Source organism: Podarcis muralis, chromosome 2 (assembly GCF_964188315.1).
Source record: "Podarcis muralis chromosome 2, rPodMur119.hap1.1, whole genome shotgun sequence".
In the NCBI taxonomy this organism is placed as follows: domain Eukaryota; kingdom Metazoa; phylum Chordata; class Lepidosauria; order Squamata; family Lacertidae; genus Podarcis; species Podarcis muralis.
The window spans coordinates 28,983,347-28,999,315 of record NC_135656.1 but is presented as its reverse complement, the minus strand read 5'-3'; the positions used below and the strand labels follow the sequence as shown (position 1 = coordinate 28,999,315).

Sequence of the window (15,969 nt, the reverse complement as noted above, 5' to 3'; positions counted from 1 at the left end):
GCAAGCTCACAATAGTTATGTGTTAGCAAGTATTTGGAGAGCAGCAGCTTGCCCCGAATAGATGCAAGATGTTCTGGAGGAAGCAATGCTCTGCAACGTGGGTGTGGCGTAAATATCAACAAAATGTGACTTTTTGCTTGCAGGAGGGAGGCACGGGTGCGGAGGGAGAAGTAAGAGCAGCATAATCTGAAAATAGTCCAGTTGCTCGGGAGAACCTAGAAAGCAGTGATTCAGTCCTGGAGCAAATTCCTCCAATACAGTTTGGACGGTGGAAAAAAACCCGGTCATATGGGTGTAGACCTTTCTGTCTGCAGGCAGATCTATGCCGGCAGGCCGCCTAACCTTGCCCAAACTGAGCGACGGATAGTCATGCCCCCTTAATTGCAAAAAGGCATACCGTATTTTTTGCTCTATAAGACTCACTTTTCCCCTCCTAAAAAGTAAGGGGAGATGTGTGTGCGTCTTATGGAGCGAATGCAGGCTGCGCAGCTATCCCAGAAGCCAGAACAGCAAGAGGGATTGCTGCTTTCACTGCGTAGTGATCCCTCTTGCTGTTCTGGCTTCTGAGACTTAGAATTATTATTTACTTGTTTTCCTCCTCCAAAAATAGGTGCGTCTTGTGGTCTGGTGCATCTTATAGAGTGAAAAATACGGTACTTAAAATGGCCATTCTGTTTACAGGTGGCTTGGATTTGTGGAAGAACAAACAGGACTTGCAATGAAATGGTGCCGGGGGGAGGACTCCTGTTCAGGGTTCCAGTCTGTCAGCCGTGGCCTGTTCCATTCCCCCTCCCCATGTGGTTTTCTGTTTGCTCCACTGCAACTGCCAGCCTTTTGTGATCAGTGAGCATACTTGGTCCTCGTTGGGATGTTTCCACCTTAAGCAATTTCCCCCCCTAAATAGTTTGAGCTTCCCCCAAGCTTGATGATATCTCTTGGATAGTGCCTTATTGGCCACAAGAAGACTGGCACTCATGCCTGAACATCATAATAATAATAATTTATTATTTGTACCCCGCCCATCTGGCTGGGTTTCCCCAGCCACTCTGGGCGGCTTCCAGCAAAGATGAAAAATACACAAAAATGTCACATATTTAAAACTTCCCTGAACAGGGCTGCCTTCAGATGTCTTCTGAATGTCAGGTAGTTGTTTATCGCTTTGACATCTGATGGGAGGGCGTTCCACAGGGCGGGCGACACTACCGAGAAGGCCCTCTACCTGGTTCCCTGTAACTTGGCCTCTCGCAGTGAGGGAACCACCAGAAGGCCCTCGGAACTGGACCTCAGCGTCCGGGCAGAACGATGGAGGAGACGCTCCTTCAGATATACTGGACCGAGGCCATTTAGGGCTTTAAAGGTCAGCACCAACGCTTTGAATTGTGCAGAAACAGTTGTGGAAGAGTCCAGCAATTCTTTTTTTTTGGGGGGGGGGGGGAATTGGTGTTCTTTTAATATTTTAATCACTGGGACTCTCCAGCTTGAATCTTGAAGGGGCTCGTAGTATTTTTCTTGGCCATCTCTGTTCTATGAACTGTTGGCAGCTTGCATTTTTCCTGCCAGAGCTTGTTACAATTGCCATGGAAATGCCAACAACGAAGTAATTGGGGCTGCAACATGTACAAGTAATGACCACATTGGCTGAAGCAAACATATTGTGAACGTGAACAAAGAGTATAATGACCCAACGCCGTGGTCCGAGTCCATATGGTAATTACTCTTGTATGTTATGGGTCAGGCAATGATGATTTACCATCAGGAGAGGGATTCTTTTTGTGTGGAATCCCCACAGCAACCATATCATGTACTACTTCACCCAGCACATAGTTAAAACTAGGGAATTCTCTAGCGCAAGATGTGGCGATGGCCAGCAGACAGGCTCTTTTTATATCCTAAACTCTCGAAACATCTTTTCTTACGCAACTTAGGGGAGCTTTCACTTTAGAGATGTTGCAAGTGCTCACTGGTGTGTGTGTGTGTGTGTTGCTTTCTGCACAAGACAAACCCGTGTCTATCCATGTGTCCTTGTTCCTAATCGCTTTCACGACAATTTCCATTCCAAATTTTAAATATGTTGAATGCCAACGTTGAAATGCTTTGCCATTAAGATTTGGCCATCTAGGGCAAAGATACCTTCCAAGTAGTTAAAAGATTTTTGTCTGAATTGACGCTGTCTTGATTTTGCAGCAGGAACTGTGTTTTCTAGTGTGCACTGTGCAGGCGTCCTTGTGGTCCTTGTTGCATCACTCATTCTTCCTGTTGTCTCATTGGGTGTAGGCCAATTGATTCCTAAAGTTCTTCCTACTAAAGCTGAGCCTTGCTTTCTCTCTGCAGGAATCCTTTTGCCAATGTCCAACTCAAACCAACGGTGACGAACGATCGTTCCGCTCCTCTCATCAGCTGATCTCCAGGGATATTGGGCGACGGCGGGTACCTCGCACCTTTTTGAGTTTCACCTGTGTGGCATTTCTGTGGTGTCCTTGTAAAGCACACGTGTCTATCTTTCCACAACTCTTTATTTTTGTAGTTAGACTGAATCTCAGCCTCCTGCTTGAGAAGCAGAAGTTGGTGCACTCATTCTTTTAATTTTTGTCTTTAGAGCAGAAGATATACCTTGGCCTTTGGAGTGATAAGTACCTCAAAGAGTACATGATGTCTCTGTTGTGAACGGAGAGCTAGAACGATGAACCAGGCCATGTAGTCTGTTCTGTTATAGACTTATGTTCAAAACATTCTAAGGGTGATAATAAGCTAGGAAAGCTAGTATGAGCAGGATGAGACATTCCGTTTTGCAATTACCTTATTTCTCAATTAATTTCTTGTGGAGGTCTCTTGGCACAATCAAACGTGTGGCTTTGAATAAATTGAGCCTCTGGACTTCAGTGGTTGTCAATAAAAACTTGAGCACTGCCCGGTGTCACCAGACAGCGGCTGCTAGCAGCTGCAAGTCTGTATTGCACAGCTCTACAGCCAGAGCAGCACATTATATAGATGGAAGACTCACTGGCTCATTCTGACTTGTGCTGCTCTTTCACTGGGTAGCCCACTCTCCTTAAACTTAGCACAGCCAGACTCCAAAAGCTCTCCCCTCTAGTTATCCTTTTAATTTTCATGACCAGTCCAGATCGCTGCAAGCATGGAATGAAGTAAAGGGCAGGTCAAACTTCACAAGGCAGTCATCCTGTGCCTGATCATAGTCAAATTGTTATGTCCACATTTTTCATGTGGTTGTGCACATGGCTATGGTGCATCAAGTAGGGAAACAGCCTTTTTAGTTGCTTTTTAGTGAGCACCAGCCCCCTTCTCAATAGAACTTCTTGCTAATTAGCTAGGCTGGGGGAGAACCCTAACAGTTAACAAAGCTAGCTTATCTCTCTCTCCTGCCCACCCCTCTTTCTGCCCTGAAGTCCTCTTCCAGTGGAATTCTTCTCTACACATACTGCCTGGCGCAGTGTTTCAGTGTCCATGCCACAGGAAGAAGCCAGCTTAGGCAGCCTGGCCCCAGTTCGGCACTGCAGGTCAATGCCATTAGTATTACTCTTGGGCAGTGAACCAGGACCTTGCAGAGTTCCTCTTTTTGTGGCTCTTTATAGTCTGCTTTTCTTCTAAGATGCCCTTGCATTTGCCTTAACAACAGGGGTGGCTAAGCTGTGGCCCTCTAGGTTTGTTGTACTCCCTTCGGCTCCAGCCAGCATGGTCAGTGGTCAGGGATTATGGGACTTGTAGTCCAGAAATCCCTGGAGAACCACAGGCTAGCTGCTCCTTACAATGTGAATGTTAGAATGTATTCATAAGAAGCTTCTGCATATGCTGTCGAGCTGGAGGGACCAAAGTTCCCTAAAGCTTCAGTGCACAGCACTCAGTGTTGCATGGCTATCCCAGCAGGGCGATGTTAGCGTGTGCTTCCAAACTGGAAAGGAGGGATCTGTACTACTGTCTCCCCTAACAGCAGCAGATCACTCCTGGGGTCACAGGATTGGCTTCTGATGCCCATTCATCATTTCTGGCCAAGTTTCCTCTTGCTGGAGTTCATCCGCAATCTGACTTCTAATGAAAGGTAATTAAGCCATCCATCCTGGGAAGTGGCAGCTGTCTCTCATCTCTAAACCTACCATGAGATACCTCAGGCACCTTGGCGCCTCTTACAAAATCCCAGTCAGAAGTTATTTGGGGGCAAGCTACGCAAATACATGTTGTGATGTGATTGCTAAGGAAGGCAGGCAAGGCAGGACTATCGGGAGTTTCTCTTGCAAGTGGGTGAGAAGATGAGCCATGGGCCTTGTATCTCTCGCCTCCATGCATGGGAAAGGAGCTTGGTGTGTTTGAGTAGGCAAACGTTTACCAAAGAAGGGTTAAACGGGCCATCTCCTTAACTGCTGCCAGTAAATAAATAAATTAATAATAATAATAATAATAATAATAATAATAATAAGCATTAGGGGAAAGAGAGCAGCCACATGTGGATTCAAGTTGAAGAACCACAGAGCTGCCTTGCGTCATTTGGTTCTCAGATAAAACACACATGCAAATTGAGAAGGTTTGATGATTAATATAAAGTGAGGGCACAGAGTCTAGAGTCTAAAACAAATAAATAAAATGAAATAAATAAAATGCATCCGCGGTGCCAGCCTCATATTTAGAGGGGCTGAGATCTCGCTAGTATTCTACATGGAAAGGCATCATCGCTTGCATTTTTTACTGATGCTCATGATGTGCTTCCATACATGTCTCAACACCTTTATTTTTGTACAGAGATAATGTATTTTAAGTACAGACCAATTATTGTTTGTTCCTGTTTGGGACGGATAATCTGGCAAATGCCGACCTTGGCCGACAGCTGCAATTCTAGGCCGTTCCTTGCTTATGAGTAAACATGCAGGTCCTGTGCTGCTGTTGCAGCCAGCGTGCCTGAGTATATCCTGCCTGTTTCTATTACCTTCCTCCCTCTGAAATATATTTCTCTCTTGCGCTTAATAATTACCTCAGGGCTTTGTCCACAGGAGTGTGATGAGGTTTCTCAGCCAGAGCTTTATATTTTGAGAAATGGCACAGAGCCATACTATGCAGAAAGGTCAAATTCTACTTAGACGACGAGACTCTTGCCAGATTTTTTATTATTATTATTTATTTCTAGCTCTTTATTCACACTTGTCTCAAGCCAGCAACAAGGGTAGAAAGTATCCCATCCCAATGTAGTAATGGTTGCAGGAGCGCAGCCCAGTTTGCAGAGTAATGTTACACTCTAGTTCTGGCAGAAGTGACCAAGAGGCGGGCAGCATAAAGGCACCTGGACTTCGAGGTTTCCTAGGTTAATAATATTATCATGCCCTCTGACCCTCTGTGCAAAGGCACACCATGTGAATTCAAGGCTTTGAACAGCATTATGTACCTAAGGGACAAAGTGTTACATGACAAAAGGGAGGGCGGTAAATCTCCAGTTAAAATGCAGCAACTCAGTGTTTGAGATGGGCACGTTTAATGTGTTTTTGAGAATAGGGAACAACCGTACAATCGGCCTGTTTCGATCCAGAAGTGCCCTGTGACTTGCCAACATTTCATGCTGGAAGAGGGACACTGAGCAGCTGCTTGTGGTATCAAATTTATCTGTCTACATCAGCAACTACCACCGCCACCCAGAACAGAAGGAAATACAGCAGTCAGCAGCTGGCTTGTAGCAAAAATGAATAGAAGGTACAAGCTACCAAACGCTTCAGCTCCATGTAGAACACTGAAAAGGGTAGTGGAAGCACCTATCTACAAGATTACGTAGGAGAACTTCATGAATACTTACCGCGGGCAAGGCCCATACCCCTTCTCTGTTGCTCCAACTTGAAGGCTTGTGCATGCCAGTCGTTGCTGATGTAGCCACACGTGCCCTAGGGATTAGTGCTCAGGAGTTGTTTCTCTTTCAGAAATGCAGTGTGGCAGCCATTTCACGCTCCAGGTAAAATGTGCTATGTGGCCTCTCAGCAGTTGGGTCTTCAAAGGAGGCCCAGCACTTCTTTCCTTCCTTGCTTGCTGCTACAGACTAACCCAATTGCATTGTGAAGCATTTAGCATTTCTGTAAATTAAACACTTATTTAAACTGCAGGAGACGGAGACAGGTTCCTTCAAACACACACACACACCCCGCAACACTGTGCCCATTGTCCTTGACCCTTTATTTCATGAATTAAAATTAAGGAAGAGGTGGGCTTGTTTGTATTGGAAGAATTCATACTATAAGCTAGATAACAAGGATACAAACCTGTCTCCCCCCACCGGGGAATGAGATGAATGTAGTGCTTCAAGAGGTTGTACTCAACATCAGATTAACAGGAGGCCAGGCCTAGGTACAAAACTGATAGGAATCTGGTGGTTTAGCCTGCTCCTCGCTAGCAAATCAATAACAAGCCCCCAAAGGTCCCCTGTACTAATTAGGGCACAACTATCCCCACTCAAGTGTTTCCACTAGTGCTCTGTAAAATGGGGGTAAAACACTGCCTAGGAAGCAAGCTGTGGATATTTGTTGTGTCACGTGTGGCCTTTGTTCTGCAAGCTTTGCCAGTGTCCTCTAGATCAGTGTTCCCCAACCTTGGGCCTCCAGCTGTTTTTGGACTACAACTCCCATCATCCCTCGCTAGCAAGACCAGTGGTCAAGGATGATGGGAATTGTAGTCCAAAAACAGCTGGAGGCCCAAGGTTGGGGGACACTGCTCTAGATCAGTGGTTCTCAACCTGTGGGTCTTCAGATGTTGTTGGACTACGACTCCCATAATCCCTGAGCTCTGACCTTGCTAGCTAGGGGTGATGGGAGTTGTAGTTCAACAACATCTGGGGACCCACAGGTGCTGCTTTAAAAAACAAACAAGCCCACAATAGCAAAACCTCAACCTTTCTGCTACCTTCCCAGCCATCCTCCTATGCTACTAAATAAGGTTCAGGTAGGGCACTAGGAAGTAATTGAAAAGGCTCCATGTGCTGCTGAGCTCACTCACACTCACACAGCCCTCTTGCTGGCTTAAGGTAGGGATTGACTACAGCTGTAAAGTGGTGTTTTTAAATTTGCTTGCCACCATCCACAAGAGCAGTATAGAAGTCTAGAACACAAAGTGACTAACAGACGCTCTCATGAGTATTGGCACAACACCGGATTTTTGTGCCTTTAGCATGAGTCAGAAATCCAGCAGGTACAGATTTTCTTGCACCTCTGAGTTTGCTTCCTGAGAAAGGAGCAGTGCCTGTCGCAAGGTAAGCTCATCTGCCCTCCCTCTATCACAGCCTCTGGCTTTACCTATGAAACCCCAATAAATTATGCTGGCTTCAACGCATAGTAGATGTTACGATGAGAGCAGGCAGAAGATGGCTTATTTTAAAAATGTTTTATTTTTAGTGTTATTATTATTGGACCAATGGTATTTGACACACATGCTGGGAGCTGTATGGAAATCAGCACTGATAAAAAATACAGCAATTATGACCCGTATCAATAAAATATACACTGTAAATAGCCTCTCTCTCTCTCTTTTCTTTTTAAAAAAACAAAAACCAGCACAATCCAAAACATAGCTCTCTAGCTCTGTCTTCATGCAGCCTCTCAGGTGCTGAATGCATTTTGATGCTATAGACCACACACACCCTGAAGCGTTTCTTGTTCAAAAGGAACGCGGCTTGGAGGCCGAACTGCGCTGTAGCCACTTAGCAACACTCCCACCCTCAAAGCTGCGCTCCACGGAACTCATTGTGCCTGTGAATCTTCCACTCTCCCATTTCACCGAATGTGGAAGGAACCCAAGTGTAATGGATAGAAACCCCACTCAAAAACAGCCCATGTTGATACCACCACCGCAAGCTGTGTATGCCCAGTTGCACCCGTGCCATGCCCGACAGCTGCCTACGACGGAAAGAAATGTGGGGTAATTATACAGAGTATATCAGGTGAAAATGGGGCCCATGCAAATAGCACTGCCTAGTGTGCTTGCTTGGAGGTGCCAGTAGTGTTCAGCAGCCTCTAAAGCCTACCTTCCCTTGTGGAATCGCCTGGAGTTTTATACCTCAATGCTGGGAGGAGTACCATTTCTGCCTGTGGCTGCTGTTCCTCCAATCCAAATGTCTCCCGGTTGGAGAATAACAGCACTCAGCCCTGTTGGAATGAAAGCCACTCTTCCCATTACATAAGAGGCATATTGCACCCATGTGCAAGGGATTGGTTTGTCGTTTTGTCATCTTATGCCTACCACTGACTTTTGCTCTGGATATTGCATCTAGATTAACCTGTCTCAGGGGTTTAGAAAATGAAAAGCTGCACAGCTCTGGAGCAAATGCTGTTTTGCAGTATTTCCACCGCCCAAAGCCAGCATTGGTGGTAGGCAACTTCCTCAAAAGGAGAGGGGTTTCATGGCCTCATCTGCTTGTTCTGTGGGCACTTAAGCATTGCTCTCTTATAGTAAAAAAAAAATCTGTTCTGAGCCACATCTGCTTCTTACAGAGGAAGGGGAGGCTGGGCAACGAAAACTGGTGTAAAGCGTGAGCAGGCTCAAGCTGCTGTACAACCATCTTGGGTGAAGGTCTCTTGCTACGCCCTCCTCCTTGCTCAATAAGGCAGTCAATGCGCGACACGCTTTAAAATAAAAAAAGGTAAATTCTGCATCCTATATAAATCATGCAAATTTGCCTTATTTGCACAATTTGTTTACTTTGCATAATTTATTCTGCTGCTGATCCTATAGAGTGGCATAAGCATAGAAACCCCGAACACTGGAAATGGTACCTTTCCCCTCCACTTCTGGTAATGCTTTCTTCTTATTCCTGACTTTTACCGATCGTAACTTTTAACATAACATTTTGTATTTTATGTAAACAGCTTAGAGGTGTTTTTAACAATTTAAATGGAATTTAAATAAATAAAATGCAAGGTGCCCTTGTAGGAACATGGTAAGAAGTGTGTGTTGTCTCACTATTGGCCGTGGATGATCTTCGGAGCAAATGTTGCTTGGAGCCCTGGGAGTCACCCTTAGCTGCCTCTACAGCTTACATAGTAAGCCTGGTTTGCCAACTATTAGCCCTGCTGGGACCGGCCTCAAACACTTACAGACGGGGAAAACCGAGGCCAGGAAACAATAAGGTTGGGAAGCAAATAAAGCCCAAAATGAAACTCAAGCCTCATGGTAAGCTGGACCGTTCAACTTCCACCCTAAACTGATAGAAAGAGGGCTGTGTATGACAAACTACATAGACTATATATTACATATATCAAGCGAATTTGCAAGATCTCCCTGATGCTCCCTGTATTCTGCTTCCCTGCCCTTTCATGGCAAGGAAAGGGGTTATTGAAGCCTTGTGGCAGCAGCAGCAACAACAACAACAGCTAAACCTCACCAGGGAACCAGTAACCTCTCCAGCTTCTGAGGTTTGTTCAAGCTTATCCTTGCAATCATAATGGCGAGAAACTTGCTTTTCTTTCCAAGTGAAAGAAGAGGTTCTTATGAAACCACATTCTGCAGCAAGTATTGTATTCTGTGGCCTTAAGAACAAAAAAAAACAAAACACATTTTCCACTGAATGGCAGTACAGACAAAGCCCTGGTTGTACTCACCAGGGTATGGCGAGGGCAATTTGAAAAGACGCACCAGCGCAGATGGATGGTTAGTAGACTTAACTCACATTCCCATGGTGCCAGGGAGAATCCTGCATTTGGCAACAACCTACTTGCCTTCCCTGCATGTGGTATGAATGGATGGGGCTTCAAAAGCCGCAAGGGATGGAAGGATAGCTGTTTAAATAAAAACAAATGTTGGTTATTCCTGATGCTATAAGAGGCCACATGATAAATAATGTACTCTTAAGCAGCAATCCTTTACACACTTACCTGGGAGTAAGTCCTACTGAACTCAGTGGGACTTACCCTGAGTAGACATGCATAGATAGGACCGCACAGCTAAGGGTGCTTTCAGACTGCGGGCTATTAGTGCTACCCAGTCATTACCTTTTTGCTACATGCACAACTGCAACAGGCTTTCCCCCAATTCAGCTGGTGCTGTGTTCTATGTGTGCATCTACATCCTGCCATGTTCTGTTCACAACAATGAGCTTAACATAGCCATGTGGGTGGGCGGCTAGCAGTGAAGCTAATGAACCCCTTCAACGGTATTTAATTTTATCACCAACATTTAAATTTGGGCTAAAATGCTCTTTTCACTGAAGCGCTGTTGCTCAAATATTTTATTTTAATGTGAAAAGGCATTCGAACGCTTTGTTGTTGTTTTTAAATGTACGTTGCTCAAATGGCACCGGCTGAAAAGGTAATAATGAAAAAGTGCCCCAGTTGAAGAGGTACAGCAATAGGGTTCAGTTGCTGGGAGCCCCACTGCACCTGTCATAAGATCTCTGAGGAGGAGGGAGTGAGGAACATAAGGGCAGCACCAAGGTGGCTTAACCCTGTGCTGCTGTTCCATTTCTTCTTACATCAGATTCTCCCAAAGCAAAATCATAGAAACATAGTGAAAAGCAGAAGAGGGGAGGGGAATGATTTGATTGCAATGTCCTGTGATTGCCCTGTAAAAAGTGAGTGGACGAAGAATGGCCATTCCAGAATAAACGCAATAGTGTGGAAGCATCACTAATCCAAATGCAGAAACCCAACACTGCTGGCTTTGTAGCAAACCTGACTTTATAATGGTGCAAATAGCACAGTGGGCTACAGCACAGCCTGGCTCCTAGCCACCAATATATGTTGGCACAGGTGCTAGAAATGTATGCTTCGCAACCCAAAGCAGCTGGCACTGTAAGAAAGCAGGCTTTCTCCACTTTGCCCACTTGCAGTTGGCTACAGCTCCAGAGAATTCCTGAGCCAGAAAGAAATTAAGATGTAGGGGTAACCAATGACAGTTCTTCTGTTCTTCCCACACATCTTGCAAGGTGGCAGTTAGTTGCTTCCAGCTCTGCTGGTAAAACTGTAGCAGGAGTGCTTGCAGGTGGTGATAAGATACTGGAGCAATTTGTGCGTGGTCCACCTCAAATTATACCCACAATGAATTGACTGGAACCACAGAGGCCAAAACCCTTGGGCCATCAGTAGTTGTGGGCACATTACTAGTGTTCATGGCATTCCCTGCTTCTCTCTTTTTTTGCCCAAGTAACTATTGGGTAGAGAGTGGAATCCTGGCCGTAGTGTGTGGCAAGAAGTACACCCCGCCCCCTTTCACCCGAGTGGCTTCGTGTCTCTACCCAGCAGAACAGCTTATACATGGTTCTCAGTTGTCTTCCTTCCATTCCCAAATGAAGAGCAACTGGGAAGGGCATGATCCCTGTGCACAGCTGTGCACATGCAGAGAGGTTGCCACAGAGCCTAACAGAGCTCTCCTCCTGTTCCCCTCCAAGATGCACATGAACTGCAGAGGTAAGAGCCGCTTCTGTTTCTGCATCAAACCTTCCTTCTCTGACACAGGGTCCAACCTGGAATTCTGTTGCATTGTCAAGCAAATTCTAGTGCAAATTCCTGGATTGTGAAGTGCCCTGGATTCCTCCTGTTCTAGTTAATGGCTAGTGTGCTGTGATGCAGCAACGAGGGGGAAGAGAGAGAGTTCCACTGAGCCCCTATGGCAATCCCACCAGCTGCTCACAGCTGCACTTGTGCCAGGATGGACCATATCCAAAGTGGTTGCTACTTACTGGGAACACGGTCGTTCTGATATGGAGACAGCTGGACATCTTGCATAAATATCCGCCCAAAGCCATGGGACAGAAGCCATTTTACAGCTTTGGAAATCATTCATTCAGAAGGATTTGCCCGGACTTGGATTCTTGAAGCTGCAATGTTCTGGTTGGAGAGGTTAACAGCTAACAAACCACTCTTTCTTTTTTGCAGGGTGGGAGAGAGGCCCTTTCCCCCCAGCCTTGAGGTTCCCATTTTGGCTTTCCCCTTTTAGCCACTGGAAGCAGTACCTCATTCTGCTCAATAAGAAAGGGTAGCTCTTGTCTGTAGGTGGCACTTGTGTGTGGCTGATGTAGCAAAGCAAAATGCAGAAAACAGAAGTTGCAGAAATCCCTCTTGCACTCTGTCCTCTCTGGCTCCTGGGAATAGGCATGTGCTGGTGTGCATGGAGTGCAACTCACTGGGGGAATGAGTTGCAGCAGCCAAATGAAACTGGCCAGGAAAGAAAATGTGCTGTGGTCTTTGCAGTTCTTCCTGGGTCAGACCTGCTGCCCCTGCTCTGGTATATCCCGGCATCAATGCTAGAACTGCTTATTTGCTGGCTCCTCCTCCAGTCCATGATTTCCTTTGGAGTTCTCTTCCCAGTTGGCCACACTGGCCAGAAGTGTGGGTGGCATCACAGATTCAGCTGTTCGAGCAAGATCAAACCACAAACACCTGACGGTGAATGCCCTGAAGTCTGGCAGCCCTGACCAGGAGAACAAGCTTGAGCAACAGTTTTCTGGCTGCCACAAGGAGAGGGAATTGAGTCAACAGCAATACTATCTCTGTCACCTACCCAGGCATAATGCAAACTTTAGTCAAGAAAAGCCAGACAAGAGCACTGCTACTTCCGAACTCCAGGGCTATCCATTTGTGTTTAGGGACTATACAGCAAGGAGATAACTGCAGGCATCGTGTATATGCTGGTCTGCAGTAGGAGAGGGACTAAATATGTGTATTTGACCTCAGCATACAAGGAGGCTGTGAACAGAGCATGGCTAACTTTCCATGCCTAGCAGACCAAGGAAGCAACAGTTCCCAGCAAGGAATGCCATGCACATAACAATATTCTGGCTTCCAGGGGAGGGAGGGCAGGGAGAGACAAAACTATTGCTTCAAACACACTTCTTGGTGTCCTGGCTGGTGCCCAGGATGTGAAGAATCAAGAAACCACCAGCAGGACTCTTAAACATTACTCACTTAAAATGTTCCACTGAAGTTTATAACTGTGCTTAGGAATGCAGCTTCACTGATTCCCAGCTGGCTAAAATTGGTGTGTGGGGAGTAGCTTGGAAGAAGATGAGAAGAAGGAGGATCTTAAAGCCACCCCCACCTCTGTTCATCCGGTAAGATGAACGGTGGGGGCATTGTGCGTGTAAATAAATTAATGCTTAAGTATGGGGGTGGGGAATGAACAAGAGGTGAGATATTAGATCAGCTTGGGTAGCTCAGCTGGTTACAGCATGGTGGTGATAATGCCAAGGTCGCAGGTTCGATCCCCGTATGGGGCAGCTGCATATTCCTGCATTGCGAGGGCTTAGACTAGATGATCCCGAAGGTCCCTTCCAAGTCTACAATTCTAGGATATATAATAGAAGAGGTACATAAAATTATGCATGGTGTGAAGAAAGCAGATGGAGAGAGTAGTATTACCCTCTGATAATACTAGAATTCGAGAACAAAGCTGAATTTTGCAAGATTCGGAACAGACAAAAAGAAGCACTACGTCACACAGCAGCGTTAAAGACTATGGCACTTGCTCCCACAAGAGGCAGTGACAGCCACAAATCTGGTTGGCTTTAAAAGAAGATGAGATAAATTCATGGAGGTCAGGGTTATCGGTGGCTACTAGCCACCATGGCTATGCCCTGACTCCACCATCAGATGCAGTGGGGAATCCCAAGTGAGGAGAGTACTGCTGTATTCATGCCCTGCCCTGTAGGTTTCCCACCAGCGTCTAGTTGGCCACTGTGAGAACAGGATGTTGGACTAGATGGGCCACTGCCTGAACCCGCAAGTGCTCTCCTTCTGCTCTTAGAAGTGCATTATGCCCTTTGTGGAACTAAAAAGAAGAGAAGAGTCATCGGCCCTGATGTCAAGAGAAACAGCCAGAGATGTGAAAGAACAAAAAGGCCTCTTAAGAAAAGAATGTTTTGCTGCTGTCTCGGGCTCCTGTGGCCATGGTTGTCCTCTAGCCCCTGTTTGGAAATGGTCCACAAATACGGTTGTTAGCAGCTGCTACCTGCACCCTTGATTTCCAGTATCTGTGTTTGGTCTATAGCCCCAAAAGGCCACAACCCCCGAGTGTAGACCCCCTCATTACTTCTCCCCCGCCCCAAATCCAAATTGCACAATTATCCTAAAGTTTAAACTGATAAAAGATTTAAACCAAAAACAAAAGAAAGCAACCACGATGCTCTTTCCCCCCCTCCCCCGGTTCCCTCCTTCCAATCCTTTCCCCCACCCCACCCCCAAGAAACCTTGATAAAAGTTAACTCTTTACATCTCTTTGGCAACAATAACTTAAATCTGCCGCTCTGTTAGGGCAGGTGATATAGCGTAGGGTAATTTTTTTTTACAAAAATAGTCCCGGTAGCCGTTTGACCTGCTTTTGCTACACATCTCGTCAGGAGTCTTCTCCTGTATGTTAAGTTCCTCTAAGAGTTGCGAAGGGAAGTTGGGAGTCTCTCCCCACACGACCAAGATTGGCATTTTGACACAAACCCAGCCTACCCACTTGTTGACGGGACACAGCTTGGCACCCCAGAAAACCTCCACCTAAACAATACTGTGGCAGGGAAAATAGGAAGGCTCTACAGCGGGTGTGTTGGGGGGCAGGTAAGAGAGGTGAGCATCTGCATCACAAAATTCCCCCCTGCTTATAGGGTTTTGTTTTGTTTTTTTAAGTTAACCTTGCATTTCCTGCACATCCCCTTTCTTTCCTGCTTAGGCAGCCATTTCCTAACAGGCAGGGAGACTTCCTAACAGGCAGGGAGGCTGCTTTCCCCAAGGCAAGGTTGGAGAAAGGATGCACCAAAGGCCATTAAGGCACAGCTCCTGTACCACTAAGTGCTCCAGTGGTGGTGCAGCTGAGCAGATGGTAAAGGGGCCAGCAGTAGTTGCAGAATCTATACGTGTGGAAAGGAGGGGGCAGCAGAAACACCCTGGGGAAAGGGAAGACGGCTACTGAGCCCGTCCCACAAATGAAATTGCCACCTTAACCTCATCTAGCACCCCTACGTGCCACTTGAGTTTGCCTACCATCCATTCTCTCGCCTCTCCCCTTATTTGATGCGCAGCCGAACAGCAGGCTACACCCGACACAGCCAGGTGTAGAGGGAGGGGGGCAAGAAGGGACTTGCAGTCACAAGGAAGGGAGAGAAGGAAGGAAGGAGTACTCAGCTTTCAAGGGCCAAATTTAAGCATGTCTGAATGACACGGTGCAAGGCTATGTGCTCTCGCTTCCGCTCTCTATTCCGTGCTGGGCTTGGAAAGCACACATGAGAAGCTTACAAGAACAGGCAGGAGGAAGAAAAGGTGGCGGTGATCTCAAGGCAGTGCCCCAATTTGGGAAGCCAATGTGGGTCGAAACATCCAAGAGGCATGAGCTGGAGAGGGAGGAGGGGGGTATCAAAATGGCTTGGGTGGAGGGGGCAGCGATGTTAGCGAGGTCACAGCTCTACCCTTTAAATGCTATAGGTTCTATAGGTCTATATGTCTATCTGTACATATACACACCCTCACACACACACACACACACACACACCCTCACATCCACACGCTTGTCACAAAATCGCCACGCCGTGGGGCATCTCCAGCCTAGCAGCAGTCAAGAACTGTCCAATAAAATCCGCCTCTTAAAAAAGAAAAATATATATATAGTAAGAGTATCCACCACCACCATGGAGTTCTCTGCTCCACCCAAGTTCTGGGCCTCCGTCCTTACTCCTTAGCCCCGATGCAGAAACCGATGCTGTAAGGGGCAAGTCCAAAATCAAGCCCATGGCTAAGCTCATTCTCTGTCGCCTCTGTTTTCACTGCTTCCTAAAAAAAAGGGGGAAAGGCAGAGTTAGTAATGGGGCGTCACAACCTTAAAGGAGGCCTTGTACGCCCCCTCTCCTCTGCATAGCTTTCCAAGTTGCAGAATCCATTCTTACTGCATCAAATGCAACCAAAGGAGAGACAAATTCCCAGCCCAGCCCCCATGACTTAAGCCAATTTTACAGTTCATGCCACCATATCCCTGTTGTTTCCACTTATTCAATTGCTGTGTACATTACAAAATGTGGGGTGGGTT

General features: G+C 46.4%; 2 protein-coding genes across 10 annotated transcripts in view; one reads left to right on the top strand and one right to left on the bottom strand.

Moving 5' to 3' along the window:
- Positions 1–6,257, top strand: part of BAIAP2 (BAR/IMD domain containing adaptor protein 2) — a 134,346-nt gene extending 128,089 nt beyond the window's left edge. For all 3 annotated transcript variants that reach the window (XM_077924082.1, XM_028714668.2, XM_028714691.2), the window contains one exon: positions 2,332–6,257. In XM_077924082.1, coding sequence (XP_077780208.1) covers positions 2,332–2,401 — 70 coding nt within the window. In that variant the 3' untranslated portion in view covers positions 2,402–6,257. The remainder of the gene's footprint in view (positions 1–2,331) is intronic.
- Positions 6,258–7,344: 1,087 nt separating this feature from the next.
- Positions 7,345–15,969, bottom strand: part of AATK (apoptosis associated tyrosine kinase) — a 109,768-nt gene continuing 101,143 nt past the window's right edge. For 6 of the 7 annotated variants that reach the window (XM_028714647.2, XM_028714629.2, XM_028714613.2 and 3 more), the window contains one exon: positions 7,345–15,716. In XM_028714647.2, coding sequence (XP_028570480.2) covers positions 15,685–15,716 — 32 coding nt within the window. In that variant the 3' untranslated portion in view covers positions 7,345–15,684. The remainder of the gene's footprint in view (positions 15,717–15,969) is intronic. The other variant, XR_003704543.2, reaches the window with a different exon arrangement.